Genomic DNA, 26929 nt, shown 5'->3' with positions numbered 1-26929 from the left:
CTCTGCATTGTATTAAAAAAAGGAGGTCAGCAATACAGCCTGTCAGCCATTATAGACGTCACTTGTGATATGGGTGGGGAAGCTCCCTCAGGGTCTCGCCCACCTGGATTCACCAGGTCAGATTGTTGGGAAGTAGGTATGTGTAATAGGTGGGACCGATAAAACAAAGAATTCAAATATCAGCTAGAATGTACAATAAGTGGGGCTGGGCCGGGCTGCCGTGCTGGCAGGCTGCAAGTCGCCACAGCTCCTGAGGAAACCATATAATATTGGGCAAAAACCCTCTAAAATCCGCATGAAACACCCGAGAAATTTGTGGCACAAACTCCTGGAGTGTCCCGGTGCAGCTAGAGCACCTGAAATCGGGTGGATCTGGGTCCCGGTGAGATGCTCTGGGGATTGGGGACTGAGGCCTTCCTGGGAGGGGAGTGGAGCAGACAGCCGCTGCCTCGCTTTCCATCCCGGCTACAGCGAACCACAACGCGACTGGAGCCCGCCCGGCCCCGTGTACCCCCCCCTCTTGGACCGGGGGGGTTATCCCGGTCCCCACCAGGCAGGCAAACATCTCCATGGCGAGTCTGGGTGACTCAGCGTCGACGGTTGATAGCTACCACGTGGCCTCACTAAAATGGCCGACCGTGCAGCGCCTACCCCACAGGCCACGGAAGACAGACCGCACAGGCAACGCAGATACAGACCCCACATATCACATAGCTGAATTGCAGAACAACCCTGAACGGAGAACGTGGAGGAAAGAGGGAGAGGGCAATTTACAGCGCTGCCACATACTCAACCTACAAGCGCAGGGCAAGCCCCAAGCGAGAGCGCCTCACCTCAACCTCCTACCACCAAGATTGTGGGCCACCACTGGGGGAAGGCCCGGATAAGCTATCCCCTTGAAACAGCTACACAGCTACCCGTACCTGGACACTGTGATCTGCATGGTGCAACACTTGTACTTACCTCACGTCCAGGCACTATAACCACAGCGACCCTCTGACACTATGCCCGGCGGCGGGACGTTGAAACCTCGTGGACTTTGGCTGACAGCTGAGTATATACCCATGCCTGTGTAAGGATGCCAACTAACAGCATGAAGGAAGACATGGAAGACAGTACCGCGGAAATCACCGCAGACAGCCTCACCAAAGAACACTATGGCGGTACACACTGCTACACGGACATAACTGGCAGTTGGGTCACAGCCAAGCGAATACCTCATAGCGGTCCTCAACACCCAGACTACCGCAGATGACGACCTAAAGTGCCGCGCTCTGCCTGGTGGTACCTTATCGTACCTCACTTTGTTCTATAATACCTTACTTTAATTTACCTGAATAATCGTCCTAGCTAGGCTATTTAATATTTAATAGTAAAAATGCTTAGAGTAACTTGTGTATTTCACCTATGTCAAATGCTTAGCGTAACTCATGTATTTTACCTATGAATAATGCTTAGCGTAACTCGTGTATTTCACCTATGAATAATGCTTAGCGTAACTAGTGTATTTCACATATGAAGCATGTTTAGCGTAACTCGTGTATTTCACCTATGACAAATGCTTAGCGTAACTCGTGTATTTCACCTATGACAAATGCTTAGCGTAACTCGTGTATTTCACATGTGAAAAGTGCCTAGCGTAACTCGTGTATTTCACCTATGAATAATGTTTAGCGTAACTCGTGTATCTCACCTGGGGAAAATGCTTAGCGTAACTTGTGTATTTCACCTATGAATAATGCTTAGTGTAACTCGTGTATTTCACCTATTTAAATGCTTAGCGTAACTCGTATATTTCACCTATGAAGACATATCAATACTATAAAAAATGTGCCTGTACATCAAAAGCCACACTATGTAATACCACTGTTCACCTATCCTACCGGATGTCACTGTTGTGGCACAAGCCGGCTGCTTGTTCATCCTGTGCACAACCAAAATAAAGAATAAAAAAAAAAAAAGAATGTACAATAAGCATTACTGAGCTGCATGGACATCAGATCTAAACTTTTAAAGTACAAATCACTAAATAGGAAATCAATTGTTTAATTTATAGGACTTTCTTTACTATATCTGTACAGACAGAGAAGGAATTCCAGAGTTCATTGATCAGCAAAGCCATGGTATTTAATCACACAGGATATATACTGGATAACCCATTCAATACAGTGGCTGAGAAAATGAGATGAAAAATAACAGTCTCAATGCAATAAATCTTGGATAATCACAGTCAAATATCCTGGGAGAATGGGATCACCCCCTGTACCCATAAAAAATTTAGCCTGCAAGCTACGAGTTTGTCATTTTTAAAGGAACACTCAATGTAATATATATATATCAATTTAGTAGATATACACCCAATGGAAAAATGCATGCATTTAATTATGCGGTTTTTCACTGATGATGTCTGCTGCCTTGCAAGTTCTCCCCTTCCAACCCAGCCCTGACTTTCTGTGGCTGTCCAATTAGTAGAGCCATCAGCCCAGACCGAAAGAGTGAAAATGAGAAAACAATCTTCAGTACAGAGATAAGAACTCCCAGACACCAGACAAGCTACATAAACTTTGATACCTTTCCTGTGCACTGATACATTTCCATGTATTTGAACAGGGCCAGCCTAAAAAGTGGTGGGTAAGTCCATGAGTCAAAGGCAGGCATCACTTGTAGAGGGGCAGCATTTCAGGTATTTAGGGGCAGCAGATGAATTTGCAAAACCCCATAGAAAAAAGTTTGTGAAATTTTGTTTAGATACATAAATGAGAAAATGAAAGTAAAAGAAGAATTAGTTAAATTAAAAGCAAAAGAAGGAAGGTATGTAGAAGAGGATAAAGGTCTAACTGACTGCCTCAATGAATATTTTTGTTCAGTAGTAGTTACAGATGAAAATGAAGGAAAGGGGCCTCAGTTAGGAAAAAGGACAAATGAGTCATTTGTTACATGTGGGTTTACAGAGGAAGAAGTTCTAGTTCAACTGTCAAAAGTAAAGATAAATAAGTCAATGGGACCTGATGGAATACACCCAAAGTTATTAAAAGAGCTTAGAGGTGTACCAGCAAAACCATTAACAGATTTATTTAACCAATCATTGTTAACAGGAGTAGTCCCAGAAGATTGGAAGTTAGCGAATGTTGTGCTCATTCACAAGAAAGGTAGTAGGCAGGAGCTGGGCAACTATAGGCCAATAAGCCTTACTTCAGGAGTGGGGAAAGTAATGGAAACCATGTTAAAGGATAGGATTGTTCAACATCTAAATTTACATGGATTTCAAGATCAGAGACAACATGGGTTTACTTCAGGGAGATCATGCCAAACTAATCTTATTGATTTTTTTGATTGGGTAACTAAGATAATAGATCAGGGTGGTGCAGTAGACATTGCTTACCTAGATTTCAGTAAGGCTTTTGACACTGTTGCACATAGAAGGCTTATCAATAAACTGCAATCTTTAAGTTTGGATTCCAATATTGTTGAATGAGTAAGATAGTGGCTGAGTGACAGGCAACAGAGGGTTGTAGTCAGTGGAGTATATTCAACGTATGTTCTTGTCACTAGTGGGGTACCTCAGGGATCTGTACTTGTACCCATTCTCTTTAATATTTTTATTAGGGATATTACAGTAGGTCTTGATGGTAAAGTATGTCTTTTTGCTGACGATACTAAGATATGTAACAGGGTTGATGTTCCAGGAGGGATAAGCCAAATGGCAAATGATTAAGGTAAATTAGAAAAATGGTCAGAGCACTTTTTGGCAACTGACATTTAATGTGGATAAGTGCAAGATAATGCATCTTGGATGTAAAAACCCAAGGGCAGAGTACAGAATATTTGATAGAGTCCTAACCTCAGCATCTGAGGAAAGGGATTTAGGGGTGATTATTTCTGATGACTTAAAGGTAGGCAGACAATGTAATAGAGCAGCAGGAAATGCTAGCAGAATGTTTGGTTGTATAGGGAGTAGTGATGTCCCGAACGGTTCCCAGCGAACATAGCTTGTTCGCGTTCGCCAGGGTTGGCGAACATATGCGATGTTCGGTCCGCCCCCTAATCATCCTCATTGAGGAAACTTTGACCCTGTACCTCACAGTCAGCAGACACATTCCAGCCAATCAGCAGCAGACCCTCCCTCCCGGACCCTCCCACCTCCTAGACAGCATACAATTTAGATTAATTCTGAAGCTGCATTCTTTTTTTTTTTTTGTGTTTGTGTTTATTATACATTATCCTCCATAGCCAGTAACCTGTGTTTATTATACATTATCCCCCCATAGCCAGTAACCTGTGTTTATTATACATTATCCCCCATAGCCAGTAACCTGTGTTTATTATACATTATCCCCCCATAGCCAGTAACCTGTGTTTATTATACATTATCCCCCATAGCCAGTAACCTGTGTTTATTATACATTATCCTCCCATAGCCAGTAACCTGTGTTTATTATACATTATCCCCCATAGCCAGTAACCTGTGTTTATTATACATTATCCTCCCATAGCCAGTAACCTGTGTTTATTATACATTATCCTCCCCATAGCCAGTAACCTGTGTTTATTATACATTATCCCCCCATAGCCAGTAACCTGTGTTTATTATACATTATCCCTCCCATAGCCAGTAACCTGTGTTTATTATACATTATCCCTCCCATAGCCAGTAACCTGTGTTTATTATACATTATCCTCCCATAGCTAGTAACCTGTGCTCATTATACATTATCCCCCCCATAGCCAGTAACCTGTGTTTATTATACATTATCCTCCCATAGCCAGTAACCTGTGTTTATCATACATTATCCTCCCATAGCCAGTAACCTGTGTTTATTATACATTATCCTCCAATAGCCAGTAACCTGTGTTTATTATACATTATCCTCCCATAGCCAGTAACCTGTGCTTATTATACATTATCCTCCCATAGCCAGTAACCTGTGTTTATTATACATTATCCCCCCATAGCCAGTAACCTGTGTTTATTATACATTATCCCTCCCATAGCCAGTAACCTGTGTTTATTATACATTATCCCCCCCATAGCCAGTAACCTGTGTTTATTATACATTATCCCCCCCATAGCCAGTAACCTGTGTGTATTATACATTATCCTCCCATAGCTAGTAACCTGTGCTTATTATACATTATCCTCCCATAGCCAGTAACGTGTTTACTATGCTATGCTATGGCTATACTATGGCTATGGGAGGGATAATGTATATTATCCCTCCCATAGCCAGTAACCTGTGTTTATTATACATTATCCCCCCCCATAGCCAGTAACCTGTGTTTATTATACATTATCCCTCCCATAGCCAGTAACCTGTGTTTATTATACAGTATCCCCCCCCATAGCCAGTAACCTGTGTTTATTATACATTATCCCCCCCCATAGCCAGTAACCTGTGTTTATTATACATTATCCCCCATAGTCATTTATCGTTGGACCTAGGCAGCATGATGTCTTAGGCCGGCCCAGAGAGTGAGGGAGTGAGTGAATAATATAATATATATGTTCAGAAACATATTAGTAATATATGTAAATCGGGTTCATGCAAAGAGGGTGAAAAGGTATTAAAGAAAAACACACTTATTGCATCAAATTTACAAAGCCAAACTTTTAAAAGCTTTCCTCATTTCTTTCTCGGGATGAGGAATATATCGGTTGTAGACTGAGGATTTCCATCTGCCCAATCTTTTAATAATATGCACTGGAGTGTCAGTGTTGAAGGAGACCGAAGCTGCCCCTATTCTAAATGAAAGACCCGAGACATGGATACAACCCAATCTTAGGAGTAGTGTTCTGATGTAGAAGATGAATTTAGCCCTAGTCAGAGGGATTCAGTGAGAGTAGTGGTGAAATGTGTGTGGCATGACTGAGTGTGGGTAAGTAAGAGTCAAGTATTTTAACTGGGCACTAGTTCTAGGTGGGATAAAGTGGTATAGCGGATGGATGAGTAGTTTGGTTCGTTTTAGAGGTTTGTAGAGAAAGTATATAGTGATCATGATTTTTAGCGATATCCAATATTTTTAAGGTGGTCTCAAACAAACATAAAATGCTATATAAAATTTGTGGGAATATTGAATAGTCGTGTACAGTAAATCAGAGAGGGCTCAGAATATCGAACCATAGATCGGTAACCTGGATGAAGTAGGGGGTCTATCTGTTTTATTAAATACGCGGTAATAAGCTTTTAATGGGATAGGACGTTAGGAAAGGTGTGTGATTGGGATAAGTGGTTGTGGCTGTATTTACCTTATCCTGGGACCGACCTGGCTCCTAAGCTTGAGACGCACGTGGCTGGATCACTCCTGCCTCCACACGAGCCGCATGCGGCTTGATCTCCTCTTCTGACTTAGCCGCGTGCACTGACCGCAGTGATCGGTTACGTGGCCCACCTGGCACTAGGAGCACGTCTCGAGTCACGAGCTCGCTCTTAAAGGGGCAGTGGGAGCCAAAAGTTGATTCAGGCTCCCATTGGCCCACGTCATTCCAGCACCCCCACACACGAATGTTTTGGGGGCGTAGGCATGGCGTGGGCCAATCACTGGTGTAACAGAAGTGTACATAAAAAAAAATATATAGAAATTTGACTGTGAAATAATAGCAGTCAGTTTCCTTCACACGTGTGCGTTTCAGGGCCTGCCAGGGCACAGTATCACACCAGTGCAACTCATATCTGGTGTAACAGTAGTGTACATTTAAAAAAAAAAATACAGGGGGCTTGTTGTCACCTTTCGGGGACCCTTGGTGTTGTACGTGGCTGGGTGGAGGCAGAGACCTTTAATTACATCAGTGAGGACAAGGAACGGGACATGGCTAGCTTGGTATCCAACCTTGTGCAAATGGGGAGTTTGCGGTTGTGCAAATGGACTGATTGCGGTTGTTTGCGGTGCGTTAAACGGGGAGTTTGGTCTGTCACTGTGAAGCGGGCGTAACCCTTACACTACCTGATCGATACAACATCATAGCTGATGTTTTAAAGCACGTTATTCCAAACAATTTAGGAATGTTAGGTGATTTATGCCCTTTATGGATTAAAACCAGACTCTGCATCAACTATGTAATTTTCCATGGGAGTTTTGCCATGGATCCCCCTCCGGCATGCCACAGTCCAGGTGTTAGTCTCCTTGAAACAACTTTTCCATCACTATTGTGGCAAGAAGGAGTCCCTGTGGGTTATAAAATTCGCCTGCCTATTGAAGTCTATGGCGGTTCGCCCGTTCGAGAACATTTGCGGAAGTTCGCGTTCGCCATTCGCGAACGGAAAATGTTATGTTCGCGACATCACTAATAGGGAGAGGTATTAGCAGTAGAAAGAGGGAAGTGCTCATGCCATTGTACAGAACACTGGTGAGACCTCACTTGGAGTATTGTACGCAGTACTGGAGACCGTATCTCCAGAAGGATATTGATACTTTAGAGAGAGTTCAGAGAAGGGCTACTAAACTGGTTCATGGATTGCAGGATAAAACTTACAAGGAAAGTGTAATGGCCACCCAGTGTATCAGAGGGGTGCATGCCGTTAGAGACGTCATTTTCCCTTGAGAGGAGCTGTGCTGCAGTATTCTCCAGATGTCATCTCAGCCGAACAGGAAGTCGAAGGTGTAGTAGAGCTCTTACAAGAGCTAGTAATTAGCTGTGAAGCAGGTTCCCTACAAGCACAAGACAAGGCTACGTGTTGAGGATTAAGCCAAACTGATTTTTAATGGGGCCAGGCTGGCCTTTTATGAAAGTTTTTCAACAAGGTTGCCACCCAGGTGGACCTTGTTGGGCACAGGGAAAAACAGTGAACAACCAATAAACATAGAGTCATGTAATAAGTCACTCCCATACATTACACACAATCCCTCCCCTCTGCTTGGGAGATAATTGAGTTAATTACTGTATCAACTCAATTATCTCCAAACGAAAAAAAATGTAAATTTTTTATAAATTTTCAGAAATACCCTGAAATCATATCCAAATCCCAAATAACATATATTTACTGATAGCCCACAGCTAGGGGAACAACATGTTAAAAATCATGCAAATCCTACATAACTTTCTTAGGGATCAAAATAGCCAAGACGACTCACCTAATGTTCAAACACAACTACGTGAAGCTATCACAGGAAATAACACAGACACTCCACCAATGGAGCAGTGACTTTCATTCATGGCACGGACGTATAGCGGCATTTAAAATGTCACTGCTGCCAAAACTACAATACCTATTCCGATCGTTGCAGATCCCCATCCCTAGACAATACATGATAACATTACAAAAAAACATCACACGCTTCATATGGGCAAATAAGAAACCCAGAGTACCACTTTCCACAATCAAGAAACCAACAGAAAAGGGGGGAATGAGCTTCCCGGACATAAAACTATACTACAAAGCCGCGCTTCTATCCACAGTAGCGACAGCGCATAGGGCGCATAGGCCACCGCAATGGGTGGCTATTGAATCCCATTGGACATGCAGGGCTGGGATACACCATCTCTTTTGGATACCAAAGAACCAGAGGCCAGCAACACCCCACATGCTAGAGACTACCAAGCTGCTGATGCACACATGGGACACATGTAGGGCATACAATAGCGGCACAATGGTAACATCATTAGCCACGACACAGCATATACCTGAGGAACCAAACATTTGACTATCAGACTTGGACGAAAGCAGGCTGCACACATATACACCACCTATACGACGGGACCTTCCTGAAACAATTCCTGGACATACAAACACAGTACAACATACCAAACAGAGCACTTTCCTCGTACTTACAGCTCAAATCCCTATTGCAACAGACCACGGCCATCTTAGGGCACCTACGCTTTCAAGATTTGACACATGGTGCCTCAGAGGCAGGCCACACAAAAAAACCCTCTCAATGGTTTATGAAGCCTTTAATAGAAGGAATACAAACCTCCACAGACAATTTCATACAAGCATGGCACAATGACCTAGGATGCACCTTCACAGAGGAACAGTGGTCCAGAGCCTTGACAATCCACAAAGGTAAAACGTCTTGCATTACACACTTTGAGCAAATAAGAAAATTACAGTACAGGTGGTACTTAGTTCCAACATGGCTTGCACACATATTCCCAGGCACTTCTACCCAATGCTGGCGATGCGAGTTAGATAGAGGATCATTATTACATATATGGTGGACGTGCAATCGTATCCAGCCTTATTGGACCATGGTAAGTGAAATCCTTGCCCGCTTACTACCCATGCAGCTGGAATAAACTCCAGCAGTGTGCCTCCTGTACATATGGCCAGAAGGCATGTCCAAAGTTCACACCAAACTATTATTCCATACGATAATATCCGCATGCAACCTCATAGCTAGAACCTGGAAAACACCAGTAGCCCCCACAAAAACCAAGTTAGTAAACCAAATCCAAACAAATTGGGAATACGAACTCATGACAACTCAACAGCTTGGGATACTAGGGGCAACAATAGAGGCGGGACAAATATGGGAAACATACTGGAATATGATGAAATCTCAGATAGCCGGAGTCGAGCAAGAACATATTGCACATAGAGACACCACAATCGGCTACCAAGAGTGAATAGAGGCACAGGGGAGAAAAAGTAAAAGTCCAGGCGTACCCCATAATACTGAATGCCCACCTAGCAGACGAGACAACCACCTTAATCATCAACCCACACCAAGTTATACCCCTCTCCCCTTAACTTACCTCACCGCAGGACATGGAGGTAACCAAAAAGGTATAACTACACAGCAAGGGTGGGACACGGAGAATGATAAATTTGAAGCTATTCAGCATTAAAACCTACCCCCCCCCCCTGCAGAGGGCATCGGGTAGGCAGCCAGTGGACAGAGGTTCACTTAACCTGACAGTAAATTTTGGCTATAGCCCTTGATGTGCTGCCTTTGCCGAGGTGACTGTCCTGCTGCAGTTTGATATTCTCCTTAGGTGCCCCTCTCATAAAAGCCCCTCCCATAGTGTACCTGTCCTGATAAGCATCTAATGCCCAATGCTACACTACTTGTTTGCACTAATCTAGCGCGATATGCTCAGACATAACCAGGGCCGGTGCTAGGATTTTTGACTACACAGGCGAAGATGCATTTTGATGCCCCCCTCCACCCCCCACACCCAAAAAACCCAATGCATCTCCACCTCTGTGTCTCGTAGCCCCCCTTTTGAATTTTACCCCCATTAGTGTCGCATATCCACTCTCTTACCCCTCTGGTCCCTTTGTGCCTTACACCCCCCTTTAGTGTGTTTCATACAACCCCTCTTATGTATTTCTTTCTTCCCCGTCAGCCCCTTTCTGTCTCTTTCTTCCCCCCAGCTCCTTTCTATCTCTCTTTTTCTCCCATATAGACATAGATATAGATACAGGCAAAAATACATACATGCACAAATACACAAACATACAGACACACAACTATACAAGCACACAGACATAATTATTCAGGCACACAGTAACAAAGATGTACAGACACACAGTCATAAAAGGCACACAATCAAACAAACACAGTCATACAATCTACACATACAGGTACAAAAACATACATACATTCATACAGACACAGGCACACACAAAAATACAGACACAGACATAAAGAAACATAGATATTGGCATATAGAGACATGCATACACAGTGATACAGAGACATACATACGCAGACAGTCATAAAGAGACATACAGACAAGGCATACAGAGACATACATACACAGACAAACAAAGAACCCTGCACACTGATACCGTGTAAATGCTCGGCCATCCACAGTGGTAGATACTCCGTGTCAGGCAGACATCGCTGGATCCACCAGTAAAGTCTTCAAAAGGAATAAACGCAGGCAACACTCCAATAGTAAGGATGGTATATTTATTGATAGGTGAACCACCCCATAGAAAGTGTGACGTTTCGGCTCAGCAGAGCCTTAATCATGCAATAATGCTCTGCTGAGCCGAAATGTTGCACTTTCTTTGGGGTGGTTCACCTATCAATAAATATACCATTATTACTATTAGAGTGTTGCCTGTGTTTATTCCTTATGAATACATACACAGATCATCATACAGAGACATACAGACTGCATATCACTGTATGACGGTCTGTGTATGTACACAGGATGGCTAAAAGATAGATCCCCACCTGTCGTGCAACTTCAACAATGCTTTGAAAGCTGGGGCTCTACCGATTCCCCATGCTTGCAGGATTGTATTTAGCATGGAGCAGTATTTGTGTGTTTGACTGTAAGCATGTGTTTGTATAGAATATGTTTGTGTGAATGTAGGGGTGAGTTTGTATGTAGTGTTTGCGTTTGAATGCAAGCATGCATTTACGTGTAGTGCTGGTTTTTGAATGCAGGTGTGTGTTTATATATAATTTTGGTTTCTGATACAGAGGTGTGTTTGTATGTAGTGTTGACATTTGAATGCAGGGGTGTGTTTGTATGTAGTGTTGAAGTTTGCATGCAGGTGTTTATTTGTGTGTAATGTTGGTGTTTGAATGTTGAGATGTATGCACATATACACATAAACTGCCACACAAACACACTGTGATACACATACACGAAGATACACACACTGACACACATGCAGATACACATATACACAAACTGATACACATTCAGATAGACAGACACACATATACAGGTACACACAAACACTGACAGACATACAGATAAACACACACTGACATACAGACACACTGACAGACATACAGATACACACATACACAATGATAGACATACAGATACACACACAGACACACTGACAGAAATACACAAACACACACACACACAAAGACACACTAACAGACAGACATACACACACACACACACAGACACACTGACAGACAGACATACACACATACACACACACACACAGACACACTGACAGACATATAGATACACACAGACACACTGACAGACAGACATATACACACACAGACACATACACACAGACACACTGACAGACAGAAACACACAAGACACTGCAGACAGAAACACAGACACACACACACAAGACAATGACAGACAGAAACACACACAGACACACTGACAGACATACAGGCACACTGACACCCACACCCACTGACAGACATATAGATACACACTGACAGACATACACACACACACACACACATGCTGATCAAAATATACACTTTTCTAGCCATACACATGAGGGTGGCTTACCTGGGATCCAGAGTGCTGCCTAAGGTAGTTAGGAGTTGGAGCTAGTCCTGCCCAGCCCTCCTCCTCTCTGCCTTCTGCTCTCTGCAGTCTTCTTGGGAGGAAGTCCTCCCATGCTGATTAGAAGGGGGCCGGCGGTAGCTCCGCCCCTGCTGGGCGGCAGCCGCGTGTGCTACAGAGGGAGCAGGGATATGACGTGTTCATATCCCCGCCCCATCCACACAGTCGCGGCACTGCAGGTTGGCGCTCGGCCACGCTACAAAAAGTGACCGGCAGGAGAGGGGAGCTGTGCGCTTCCCTCCTGCCGGCCACCCGGACATTTGCACCCCCGGGCCAGTGCGCCCTAAGGCGGCCGCCTGTGCCGCCTTATGGACGCGCCGGCCCTAGACATAACACTTAAGCCTGATGTTAGCTTGTTTCCTACAGCTCAAATCGTGCTTTGTTCCCCAGGTTTACCCATGTTTTTTATACTACAAAATAGTGCAGCACATGTGACATTTTAAGCAAAGCTTTATCCTGTGTGTTACATACTCCTGCTGAAATGTTTCTGCAATCATACACAATATACTAAGCAAATCTCTAACCCTGTTATACCTTTTAAAAATTGTGCATGTTTTTCTCACTGCCTTCTTACATGTCAGCTATGTATTGTTAATCTACTGTCATTGGCTGTTGAGGCATGACAAAGATGTGTGTATTTTTCTGCACTACAAAAATAAAGAATACAAAAAAAACCTACCCCCCCCCCTCTCTCCCTTTCTCTTGCTGATGTACCCCTCCACCCCAAAGAAGCCCCACAGCACCACGATTGATAGGAGAACTGTATTGTAAAATGCAAAAGTTGATAAAAACCTGCAACGCTTTGAATGTATTCCCCTACCCTTCTTCCTTTCTGTACCCCGTTCTGTACCCCAAGAAAAGAAAAAATCGTGCAAATCGGTTCAGGGGTTCGAAAGTTAGAAGTCAATTGACGGCACACGACTGGCTTGGGTGGTCGAACTTTCGGTAAAATGTTCGGTATATGAACAAATTGGGTACAGTTTGTTCGTTTTAATTAATATGACGGGTTGGGTGAAGGATATTGCAACAAAAAGTTCAGAACAGCAAATTATAATCCAATGAACAGGGCATCCGTTACAGAAAGGTTAAAGGAACTTAACATGTATAGCTTGGAGGAAAGAGGAGACGGGGGGGATATGATAGATAGATTTAAATACATAAAGGGAATCAACACAGTAAAGATGGAGACTATATTTAAAAGAAGAAAAACTACCACAACAAGAGGACATAGTCTTAAATTAGAGGGGCAAAGGTTTAAAAATGATATCAGGAAGTATTACTTTACTGATAGGGTGTCACGTATTCATCCGCACATAAAAATGTGGTTAATGGCACTTACTGTCCTGACAGGAAAAGTTGTGCCAAGCAGCATTAATGTCCTGACAGGAAAAGGTGTGCCAAGCAGCAATCATGCACATGCAAACCTGGTAATTGCTTTTGGGGTCAAAGGCCGGTTACAGCCAATTGGATCCACAAGAGGGGTATGTTTTGACTTCCCTGAATTCTGGTATCCTTGACTTTTGGCTTTCCCTCATCGTTGTGTCTGATTCTGTGTTCCTGACCTCGGCAAGTATTTTGACTATTCTTGGATATGTTAAGTCCGGCCATTCTGAGGTACGGTTATACGTTATCCCTAGTCCTAGGTGTGACACAGTTCTGCGTGCTGGATCAACTTGTAATCCTGACATAGGCTAGTGGATGCATGGAATAGCCTTCCAGCTGAAGTGGTAAAGATTAACACAGTAAAAGGAGTTTAAGCATGCGTGGGATAGGCATTAGGTTATCCTAGCTACAAGATAAGGCCAGGTTAAAATGGCAATTAAATGTTCATTTCCCACAAGTGGCTTTTTAAATTACAATTAGTGTCTGTGTATAAATAGTCAATGAGTTTGTTAGCTCTAGATACTGAGCCAAAATACATGCGTAACAAGGTAGTGGAACTTTATAAAGATGGAAAAGGATATAAAAAGATATCCAACACCTTGAAAATGACAGTCAGTACTGTCCAAACACTTATTAGTAAATTGAAAATTCAGGGATCTCTTGGTACCAAGCCAAGGTCAGGTAGACCAAGAAAGATTTCAGCCACAACTGCCAGAATAATTGTTTGGGACCCAAAGAAAAACCCACAGGTAACCTCAGGAGAAATACAGGCTGCTCTGGAAAAAGAAAGTGTTTTTTTTTTTCAAGGAGCACAATATGACGATACTTGAACAAAAAATGAGCTGATTGGTCAAGTGGCCAGAAAAAAGCCGGTTACACCACTACTATCTGGGATCCTGCTAAAATCGTTCCTTTTGTTCCTGCAACCCATGGTGCAACGAATATAGCAAATACATGACTCTCTGTTTTTCTTTCTTATAGGGCATGCCCTAGGTTTTATGTTAATTTTTATTTTGCCATTTTCACAGATGTTCTAACTTACCTACACCTGGTAAAGGTCACATTTCTTGGGACGGTCTAAGCCAAGACCGGGAGAATCACGGCTATTCTAGCTCCATCAAATTAAACTATACAACATGGTTGATAACATGTGAGCTGTTGGGGTATGTATTGGGAGGTTATTGTGAATATTATTTTTAATTGTTTAATAGTTTAATTTGACCATGTTGTATAGTTTAATTTGATTATGTATCTTTTTAGCATGATTGTGATGACGTCATGTTGGCGGGAATTTCAAAAAATTCATTGCAATCAATGTTTCCTATATAAACTCATGCTTGTCAGGTCTATGTTCTTATTGTATACCAGTTTCTACTTGGAGAAGCCTGTTTAGGCGAAATGCGTCTAGAAACTTTTTTACTCTGTTTTGCTTCATACCACAGCTGCCATATTCCTTTTTTCTTTTTATTATTTTCTATTTTAAATACCAGACCTGACATCATTGTTTTTATTGTTCATAAGAAGCACAAAGAATCCTTAGGTGGGGACTATACCACCCATACGCTATACACCGAGCAGTGAGCCTGCTCAGCATATTGGAAGTACATTTCATATTTTAATTTTTTCATTTAAAGATACAGTGAGCACTATATTCTATTATCCTTTTTTCTGGGTTGGACTACTCTGCTGAAGAACCCTATATATCCTTGAGTGGAGATAATTCCACTTCACGCATTCTAAACCAGAGCTGGATTTAAGCTCTGGATATTGTGAGTAGTTCCTTATTATTATAACCTTAGATACCCAGTGCATTTATATACTGTACCATTGGAGTCCTTTCTTTTGTTTCCTCCCCACATGTTCCATCGGATTACAAGCCTAAACTCGTGACTATCCATCCTATCTGCTGTTCCATAAAGAACTCTCCCTACTGCTGTGGATTACCCTATTTGGACTAGTGTTAAGTTACCTGGACTATATTTTATCATTTTATTCCTATATTATTATAAATGATCTCACTTATGATATTATTTCTTTAAGGCGCACCCTTTTTCTTTATTTTTCCTTACCACATTTATTTTGAGGGGACTAGAGGGGACCCTGCTGCCAACACTCTCTTACTAATAAATCTCCTGTGGCGTGTTAGCGCTGACCCTTATTTTGACTTTGTGAGAGAGTAAATACCTATGGTACTGACTATACAGCCTATATATCTAGCTGTCTGTGAGAGAGTAAATACATATGCTGTGCCTTCAAGGGCACCTATTTGCTTTGGTAATGAGTGTCTAAGATACAGTACACTTGCTGTCTCTGTGTGCCTTCAGGGGCACCTATCATAAGATAAAGCTTAAACCTAGAATCAAGGCAGCTCCTATCGTAAATCAGGTCATTCTGGCTCAGAAATAAGACGGGTGCACTCCAGTCTCCTATGAATGTCATCCGCTCAAACGGTAAAGTGCCATCAAGGGGGAGTTTTAAGAACTCTAAAGTATTGAGGAAGCCAACATGAGTGATCTTCTGAGCCAAGCCCCGCCGTGCGTTTCGCCAGCCAAATTTTATTCCCCCTGAAGAGCCTGCCTGGTGAAACGCGCGTAGGGGCTTGGCTCAGAAGATCACTGAAGTCTTCTCTTTATGGTAGACTTGGATAATGATATGCCTGCCTCCTTGGGAGTGTTATTTACCTGGCTGTACATTGTGAATGGGTTTTTCTTTACTGTGGAAAGGATCCTACGATCATCCACCACTGTTTTCCAATAGACGTCCAGGCCTTTTTGTGTTGCAGAACACCCATGTGAACAGCGCTAAAGATCAGAAATTGTACATACGTTTAGTAGAAATACTGGCCAGCGGAGTAACTTAAAAAAAAAGGAGAAACAAAAATACAAATAATGGTACAGTATGTATGAACGATATAATTCCACAAGAACAAAGGTGTTATATTCACACTCACACTTTGAGGAGCTATATCAGCTCGATGTTAAGAGCTTGGACGGAATAATCCCCGTCTATGGATTTCTTGAGGTTCCAGATCGTTGGTGAGTTTATAGGTGTAAGTATTCGTTATATGAAAAACAAGAGTAAAATACGCCACATGGTATAGTATGAAAATATAAAATATTGTAGTAAGAGTAGATGATCCTACTTACATATACTAGAGCAACGACCTGCTCTAGTTTGGAGAATTTCAGGTGGAATAATCCCCACCTCGGGATATAGTGGACCCAGGTATAGCAGCAAAGCAGTATTAAATAGGAAGGAGGACAAAAAAATGACTGGATGGTTTAAAAATTATATATACAGGGAGTGCAGAATTATTAGGCAAGTTGTATTTTTGAGGATTAATTTTATTATTGAACAACAACCATGTTCTCAATGAACCCAAAAAACTCATTAATATCAAAGCTGAATATTTTTGGAAGTAGTTTTTAGTTTGTTTTTAGTTATAGCTATTTTAGGGGGATATATGTGTGTGCAGGTGACTATTACTGTGCATAATTATTAGGCAACTTAACAAAAAACAAATATATACCCATTTCAATTATTTATTTTTACCAGTGAAACCAATAAAACATCTCAACATTCACAAATATACATTTCTGACATTCAAAAACATAACAAAAACAAATCAGTGACCAATATAGCCACCTTTCTTTGCAAGGACACTCAAAAGCCTGCCATCCATGGATTCTGCCAGTGTTTTGATCTGTTCACCATCAACATTGCGTGCAGCAGCAACCACAGCCTCCCAGACACTGTTCAGAGAGGTGTACTGTTTTCCCTCCTTGTAAATCTCACATTTGATGATGGACCACAGGTTCTCAATGGGGTTCAGATCAGATGAACAAGGAGGCCATGTCATTAGATTTTCTTCTTTTATACCCTTTCTTGCCAGCCACGCTGTGGAGTACTTGGACGCGTGTGATGGAGCATTGTCCTGCATGAAAATCATGTTTTTCTTGAAGGATGCAGACTTCTTCCTGTACCACTGCTTGAAGAAGGTGTCTTCCAGAAACTGGCAGTAGGACTGGGAGTTGAGCTTGACTCCATCCTCAACCCGAAAAGGCCCCACAAGCTCATCTTTGATGATACCAGCCCAAACCAGTACTCCACCTCCACCTTGCTGGCGTCTGAGTCGGACTGGAGCTCTCTGCCCTTTACCAATCCATCCATCTGGCCCATCAAGACTCACTCTCATTTCATCAGTCCATAAAACCTTAGAAAAATCAGTCTTGAGATATTTCTTGGCCCAGTCTTGACGTTTCAGCTTGTGTGTCTTGTTCAGTGGTGGTCGTCTTTCAGCCTTTCTTACCTTGGCCATGTCTCTGAGTATTGCACACCTTGTGCTTTTGGGCACTCCAGTGATGTTGCAGCTCTGAAATATGGCCAAACTGGTGGCAAGTGGCATCTTGGCAGCTGCACGCTTGACTTTTCTCAGTTCATGGGCAGTTATTTTGCGCCTTGGTTTCTCCACACGCTTCTTGCGACCCTGTTGACTATTTTGAATGAAACGCATGATCACGCTTCAGAAGCTTTGCAATTTTAAGAGTGCTGCATCCCTCTGCAAGATATCTTACTATTTTTGACTTTTCTGAGCCTGTCAAGTCCTTCTTTTGACCCATTTTGCCAAAGGAAAGGAAGTTGCCTAATAATTATGCACACCTGATATAGGGTGTTGATGTCATTAGACCACACCCCTTCTCATTACAGAGATGCACATCACCTAATATGCTTAATTGGTAGTAGGCTTTCGAGCCTATACAGCTTGGAGTAAGACAACATGCATAAAGAGGATGATGTGGTCAAAATACTCATTTGCCTAATAATTCTGCACTCCCTGTACTTTAATACAATAAGTAAAAAGTGAATAATACACTATAAAACCAGTCCTGTATAAAAGTCCAAAATTCTTCCTCACTTGACGCGTTTCGCCGAAGCTTTCTCAAAAAGAAAGAAAAAGAAAGCTTCGGCGAAACGCGTCAAGTGAGGAAGAATTTTGGACTTTTATACAGGACTGGTTTTATAGTGTATTATTCACTTTTTACTTATTGTATTAAAGTATATATAATTTTTAAACCATCCAGTCATTTTTTTGTCCTCCTTCCTATTTAATACTGCTTTGCTGCTATACCTGGGTCCACTATATCCCGAGGTGGGGATTATTCCACCTGAAATTCTCCAAACTAGAGCAGGTCGTTGCTCTAGTATATGTAAGTAGGATCATCTACTCTTACTACAATATTTTATTTTTACGTACTATACCATGTGGCGCATTTTACTCTTGTTTTTCATATAACGAATACTTACACCTATAAACTCACCAACGATCTAGAACCTCAAGAAATCCATAGACTGGGATTATTCCGTCCAAGCTCTTAACACCGAGCTGATATAGCTCCTCAAAGTGTGAGTGTGAATATAACACCTTTGTTCTTGTGGAATTATATGGTTCATACATACTGTACCATTATTTGTATTTTTGTTTCTCCTTTTTTTTTAAAGTTACTCCGCTGGCCAGTATTTCTACTAAACGTATGTACAATTTCTGATCTTTAGCGCTGTTCACCTTTCTATTTTATCTGTCCATTTATCACAAGGTAGAGGGAACATCTTGTTGGTGAACTGCTGCTCACCCTTGAGAAGAGAGCGCTTATTACCCTTTTGCAGAACACCAATGTGTCTTTTTTTTTATCAGAATGTATTAAACTGTTGATTTGGCCACTACTAAAGTTCCTGCTATCTCTATTTTTTTAAGCCTAAGGATGGCCTGTTGCATTTGCATTGAGAGCTCCTTTGACCGCATGTTGTGGGTTCACAGCAACAGTTTCCATATGTGATGGCCACACCTGGAATCAACTTCAGACCTTTTACGTGCTTAATTGATGAAGAAATAACAAAGGAATAGCCCACACGTGTCCATTAAACAGCTTTTGGTTCAATTGTCCAATTAGTTTTGGTTCCTTGAAAAAGAGGGGGCTACATATTAAAGAGCTGTAATTTCTAAATCCATCCTTCAATTTTGATGTGAATATGCTTAAATTAAAGCTAAGAAGCTGCACTTTAAGCCCATTTTCATTATTTAACTGTAACTTTTATTTATTTTGGTAAACCATTGGAATAACAAAACTTATATCAGTGTCCACATATTTCCAGACCTAACTGGATATAAACTCTTATTTGTATTTTGGCCTTTACTATTATAAGGCATATGCTCTATAAAATATAAAGGAGTTAACTACTGAGCTGCATGGACCCATCCTTTAGAGCTCCAGCCACTTGGCGACTAATCTTACTCAATCGATGGTCTCACAGTGTCATCCACTTCTCATCACCCTTTTATGTAGTGAATTGCGAGCTGATGCCTTTTCGGTTAACACAGACGGGCAAGAGAGCTCGCTGAAGATCTAAGGCCTACCTCAATTTTCGTGCCTTGGAAGCCACCTCAATGGTTTTGACACTAAATGCTGAAAACCTGCGCATTTCCTCGACAACACAAGAGAATTCAGCATACCTCACCAACACTATGGGACGTCGATCTCAAAACACGGAAGTAGGTGCAAGTAAGGATACCGGGACATCTGCACTATGCTCCAGTGTCCCGGCAGCTCCCAAAATGGTGGTCCTTTTGGACCTAGACAGATCCCCATGGCTCAAATATAAACATGGAGGAACCTGGAGTCCCCTACTCAAGTGTCACTCGTTGCATTGGAGGCTACCAAGCAGGACATTCTAAACTTACTGTGAGAATTGGGGCAGATGTCTGCCATGGACCTTGTATGTAATTAGGACATTAGTCCAAGCAGTCACTGCAGGTACACAGGCCTCCAAAGAGGATATCATAGATATCTGGCAGGAGGTGATGGGTTTGTGGGAATCCCTGAAACGAGTACAGTCCGCATTAACCACAAGAGTAGATCGTGCTGAGGATCGAAGCCGCTGCGCCAATATTAAAATCAGGGGCATGCTGGATTGAATTGACTTGACTGAAATGCCATAATATCTTCGACACCTTCTTACTACGATCCTAGCACACACTAAAGCCAAAAAGACGGTGCTCGATGGCTTTTTTAGAATCAACATACCGAAACAAGCCCCATCTTCATCCTCCCGGGATGTAAGCATTAGGTATCACTCTTTAACAGAAAAAAATACATTCTGGTAGCAGTGCGGGGTAAGACCCAGTTTGATTTTGAGACTCCCAGCTTGAATTCTTACAGGACTAGACTTGAAACACTTTGCAGTAGTGAAGATCCGTGATGAAGGTGTGGAGTACCGATGGTCTCTAACAGTTGTCAAAGATGTACCACACTGAGACTTTCCTCACTAAATGAGACTGCTACATTCTTCCGCACATTGGGGATACCGCTGCGGTCCATGACACCAGTTGCTCCTTCTACCTCAAAGGCTTGGTACCTTGAGCGAACAGTACCCTTCATCCCTAGAGTCAGGGATGGAACGGGAGCCAAGACCTCAACCTCCATTGCACCACAATAATAATATTATATTTTACTGCTTTCACCTGATTTTCCTTTATATTTTTTAGATTAAGTGTTATTATCACTGCTCTTGACTAGATGCTGAGTGACCCCCCTTTTTTGTAGATTGACGCACTGTAGCAGGTGCTCTAACCAACCATGAGGGAGCTTTAGGCTCTCATTTATGTCTAATCCCCCCATTCCCCCATGTCCCCTTAGTTTAGGGGATGTATATCTACTTAACCGTAGCATATGTAGGCTCCTGGTAGCTTTAATGCCCCATAATGTTGTAAGCATTTCACCAACAATGTTTGCTAGTTTCAGTTGTAGTCCACTGATCTTTTGGTACTTTATTATCAGTCTATATTGTATAGTTTGGGTATTTTTTAGTTGCTCCTATTTAATTTCTGTTCTCTAGGTATTTTGGAATGCCTAATAGCCTAGCAAATAGTTTTTCTTATTAATTCCTCAACATAGTTAACCTCTTCTTAGGAGTAGGATGCCTATCATATAGTATTGATATAACCTCCTAACAAACTATGTAGATTATGGGCAATAAGCTCGGAGAAACAAAAAAAGGTGTCCTTCAAAAATTGCAGGATCTGAAGGAAGTAGTGGTTCTAGTGGCTGTCTGATTCACAGCCACAAGAGACGCTGTATTACCAAAATATAAACATCTCTTCACCCTATTAGCCTTTCAGATCAACACATATGGATATGTTCTCTAAACATCAAATTGCAAAGAATTGAAAACCAAACTGCAAAATTTAGGCAAAAATAAATAAAATATTCTAATTTGGGATAAAGAAAATTATACAGTTTGGCTATTTAGCTAACATTTTGGTTAGCTAAATAGAATAGATGGTGTTTAGTGAATAAAACCTCTAAGAATAGTAATCGGAAACAGACGCCATTTGCAACTACATAAGAAATTCATAATATCTATATGAAAGAGCATGAAAAAGTAAAATTAAACAATTCAAATTTATTTAATGGAACCGATTTGATGCTATAACATGGATTGGTTATTATTCCCGATCTTAGAAGCTACATAGTTTCCAGAGGCAATTAGTGCACAAGCAGTGGAATCACAAAAATGTTAAAAAATGTTACGGATTATATCTCCCCATATACTTTGCAAGCATTATGGCTGTAAGAGCATTTTTTGAAGTGTAGTCCACATCTGGAGTGCAGAAGGTTGCCTACCCCTGCTCTAGATGCTGCTGGAGGACATAAATCTACTGGCAGGAGGGAGGAGCCACTGCCGTGAGGAATCAATCATGCGGCATAGCCATAATGTGAGGCCAGGCAGAATTAAAGCACAATTTCAAAAAGTGAGCATATCTTTCCATTACTCATGGCAACAGCGCTCATATCAATGGGTACACTTCAAGCGTGAGTATGGTGCAGGGACATAATGAGCTTTCTTTCAGCTTTGTTAAAGTCAGGTCTGCTGAGCTGTATTTAACAATTGTGGGTCAGTGATGCTGCAACAGCCTGCTGCCCTTTAATTAATGTCCAGCTAAACGGCCCTGATGCTCTGCACCCAGTACAGAAGTGTTGGCACGCCACCCACCCATCCATCCTGTCTGCACATCTGTCTATTGGACTTGAGAAAGACGTACATTAAGTTGAAACCTTGCAGTTTTTTCATGGCACAATAAAGGAGATAAGCTATTCATTCAGTAATTCCCTGTAGCTTACTGTTTGTTTATGTCTGCCTGTCTCTGTCTATCTATCTAAATAAGAATGCAGCTCTTTGATAAATAAACAGTAATCACTGTTATTCAGAAAACCAATGTCACTTGCATTTTTTATTTCACTGGTTATGGGAGTACCTTCCTTATTCTCATTTATACCGCCTGTGTATGCATGATTTGGGTTTTTTAATTTGACAAAAAGCTGATTTATCCTCTAACTGTCCTATTCGCATCACAATGTTTTTATCCAATCCGTAAACAAAGCATATTCCTATTTTATCCTGCAGAGTTTTCCACTCAGCTGAATTACTTCTGACATGCCGATGAGTAAGACCATAGAATAACATTTAAAATAGATATTGCCATTTAACTGTGTATGTGCCAGAGACACCGGCAATCCAGTGTTTTGTATATTCCAGTCAGATCGACTCTTGTCTTACTGATTAGTTACATCATTTTCCATTCCATTTTTGTAGTAGCCATAGAACTACGTATTTTAGTATTTTTCAATGTATATGTTTAGTTAGGTGCCTGTAAATTCATATGAGCAAATTCTCGTTTTTTTTTTCTATTGGGAATCATGGGCTTCGTTGCACATAATTCATCAGAATCTACAATATATTTTTTTGAGATGAGTTTCCTGTAGCATAATTTGTTAGTCTTTGATGCTACAGCATTGGATTTCTCCTGTGAGTTGTTTTTTGTTAATGAGGCTGTTGCAGTATATGCAAATGATGCTTTTATAAAAAAATATTTTTTGTTACTCTATGACTATAATGGACTATTATATGGAAGGAAACCTAGCTTAAAGGAATAGTATAGTCACCAAAACAACTTTAGCTTAATGAAGCAGTTTTAGTGTATATATCATGCCTCTGAATTTTCACAGCTCAGTTCACTGCCATTGTGTATGCCTTCTCTATGCTGACTGTCTTGTGCATAGGACAGATTTTATAATCAAGATTAACAGGGAGCCACAATGGGGACGCACTGTAGCAGGATAAAAAGGCGTAGCTCTTTAATTTGAATTTTCACCTAAGTAATATATATTTGTTAAATATAGGGATAAGCAAACATCATATTAAAAATCCAGGGTGTGACAGATCTCATGTATGCTAATAAAGCTTATTTACTAAAATGTTTAATTATGAGTGCCTGTACCTTTTTGCTCACAAGTCACTTACAACTGCCCCATCATCCTACATAGTGTCAGATTCACTCAATCACATTTCTATGTGTAAAACTGAGCATTCTGGGATTAGTCTAGACTCTGATAAGTTTTATGCTAGTTAGGAGGTTTATATTAGAGATACTGATATTTCTAGAGGCATTTTTATTTCGCATAAAGTGGTGTGTAAAGGAAAATTGCTCCTTACTGACTGCTGGAAACATTTAACATGGCTTTTATTCACTAAAGTCTGAACTGCCTGCAATTCTTAGTAAATATCATGTTTTAAGTCAAAAGCCAAACTGCAAACCTAGCTGACTTGGAAAATGTTCCCAGTTTGGTTATTTTAATGTAAAATTGGAAATTATTATTAGCATTTATAAAGTGCTAACATTTTCTGCTCTTTACAACTATACCATGGGATTATTTGATATCAAGTAATTGACACACAAAATAATATTGACAGAGACAAATTCACTTAGATTTTTTTTTTGACAAATCACAGTAGTGAAGGATTCTTTAAGTACAATAGAAATATAATAAGTTATATTTGTGAAACTATAGATTTGTGGTTCTTTAAAAAGCACTGCTTCATGTAAAGTAAGCCTATTATTAGAATCACTGAAAATCCAATTTGAGACTGATTAGCAATATCACAGTGTTAATTCATAAAGATACTCACCCTTCCTATTAGAACAGGTTCTGGGCCAGCATACTCCTCTATCACAAAAAATTGGTTCCACACCCAACTACGTTTGGACCTGAGTGGAGGCCCAGGACCCTGAGGATGGCTTGCTGGGGATCCAGCATTCCTGCCAAGCCCAGGAACCATCTCCCCAACCACACGGATAGTGAGGGGACAGCCCCAGAGAAGAAGTGAAAGGAGTGGGCAAAGATGGAAGGTAGGCATTGGGCGAATGTAGAGGTCACAGTCACACCCTGTGGTCAAAGGACAGTGGTCACGAAGGGCTGTGATGCCTCTTGAATCTCAGTGAATTCCATGAATGTAGATGTTGGAGAAGTTACAGTCTATCCCATTAACTCGAGAATTGTGAAAATCCCTGAAAGAAAAGAAAAATGAGAATGTAATTACCATCTAGCTTGTATCTTTCCACGTGTTCTCTGATTCCTCCCTTGTGGTTTCTTAATAATACTGACTTTTAGGCACCTGGCAGTACATTTCTATATCATTGTATGCTTTCACTGTCTTAGGCATAATGCTTCTAGAGCCTGACTGTTTGTTTGTTTTTTTAGCCTTGCTTCAAAAGTACATATTTTTGACATTTACTAGCCAGCATAACTCACAGATGAGTTAATTATCTTAGGGTTATATATAATTTTACCACACTACCTTATAAGCAGCCTTCAAATGCCCAAATATAGAGGCTATACAGTGGTGAGAGGATAGGGGATGTCGGGGGGTGGCTGAGACAAGGACCCGACACCAGGAGGGGACCATGTGGCTTGCTCAGTATGCCGCTGGGTGTGAGGCCCCTCCAGGCTGCCCCGTATGAGAGCGCCTGTGGCCGCTGGTCTGCCACCCTCTCACCATCATCCCCACATAAACCACATTGTATCATATTTGTCTTGCTTCATAACATCAATATCTGTTATAAAACCAGGAAAAGGTGGGTGTGGATGGTGAGCTGATTCGGTGGTGCAGTGGGCCACTTGACTGGATTTGCCCCCCAGGCCATAGGCTGCCAGCCCTCCTCTGGGGGTTGTAGTGTATGTGTGGGGGTTAGCGTTTGTGTGTAAGTGAAGGGTAGGGAATGTAGTGTATGTATGCAGATAGGGACTGTAGTGGATTGAGGGATAGGGGCTGTAGAATGTGGTGACTATGGAGGCTGTTGTATATTGGGTATAGGTGCTATAGTTTGTGGATGGGATATGGACTGTAGTGTGTGTGAGGTTAGAGGCTGTAATAAGAGGTTGGATAGAGACTGTAGTATAAAGGGAATTTGCTGCAAGGCCAGATTTTATATAAGGCAGAATATGCACCTTCCTACAGGTGCCTGACCTGTAGGGGGAACTTATTTACAGTGCTTACAATGTGCCTTTTTGGAGCTTAGCTGGGATGGTGAAGGGAGATAAGTGCCAGGATCCTTGGACAGTGTCCACGTCCCCCTATGATTGAAAGCAGAGTTGCAGGAACAGTGATAGAGAGTGTAAAACTCAGTGATGTCCCAGCTTCTCTGGTGTCTGTGTGTGAGGCTGGACAGAAGGAAGATGGAATCACTTCACATCCATCCACTAACATCCTCTTATGCAGGAAATGCTTTGCAGGAGGAACTGGACAGCATTGAATGATTAACACTGTATACCAGCTCTTGCAGTGCTAATATCAATTTTAGGATGGTGAGTACTTTACAAATAACCCTTTGAATGCCTCATCCTGTACCATAAACACCTTTTTTTCCCTAACCCTAAACTTAACTTCTCCCAAAACCTAAACAAACTCTTTCCTTAAAGGAACACTAGAGTCACCAGAACAAATACAGCTTATTGTAATAGTTTTGATCAGTATAATCATTCCCTGCAGGCTTTTTGTAGTAAACACTGTCTTTTCAGAGAATATGCAGTGTTTACATCACAGCCTACGGATAATTCCACTGGCCACTCCTCAGATGGCTACCAGAGTTGCTTCTGGGTCAGTTCTGCACAGTATGCAGTCCTGCTTAGCAATGTCTCCAGCCTCTGCATGCAGACACTGAACTGCATAAAGATGCATTGATTCATTGGATCTCTATGAGGAGATGCTGATTGGCCGGGGCTGTGTTTGACTTGTGCTGGCTCTGCCCCGATCTGCCTCCTTGACCGTCTCAGCCAATCCTGTGGGAAAGCATTGTGATTGGCTCACAGAATCACTTCAGATGATGTCAGGCATGCAGGCAGATCAAGGACAGAGGCAGCATCTGCAGACTTGAATACAACTAAGATTTTACTATATTTAGGAGGAGGGTGGGGAGCGGGGAGCAGG

At 41.7% G+C, this 26929-nt stretch overlaps 1 protein-coding gene across 1 annotated transcript in view; it reads right to left on the bottom strand.

Moving 5' to 3' along the window:
- Positions 1-26929, bottom strand: part of CDH24 (cadherin 24) — a 162947-nt gene that overhangs the window by 94019 nt on the left and 41999 nt on the right. The window contains exon 2 of the mRNA XM_063454855.1: positions 24632-25010. Coding sequence (XP_063310925.1) covers positions 24632-24859 — 228 coding nt within the window. The 5' untranslated portion in view covers positions 24860-25010. The remainder of the gene's footprint in view (positions 1-24631; positions 25011-26929) is intronic.

The sequence above is a fragment of the Pelobates fuscus genome, chromosome 5 (genome assembly GCF_036172605.1).
Source record: "Pelobates fuscus isolate aPelFus1 chromosome 5, aPelFus1.pri, whole genome shotgun sequence".
NCBI lineage: Eukaryota > Metazoa > Chordata > Amphibia > Anura > Pelobatidae > Pelobates > Pelobates fuscus.
The sequence above is the reverse complement of the archived record's forward strand: the minus strand, read 5'-3'. Positions and strand labels throughout refer to the sequence as shown.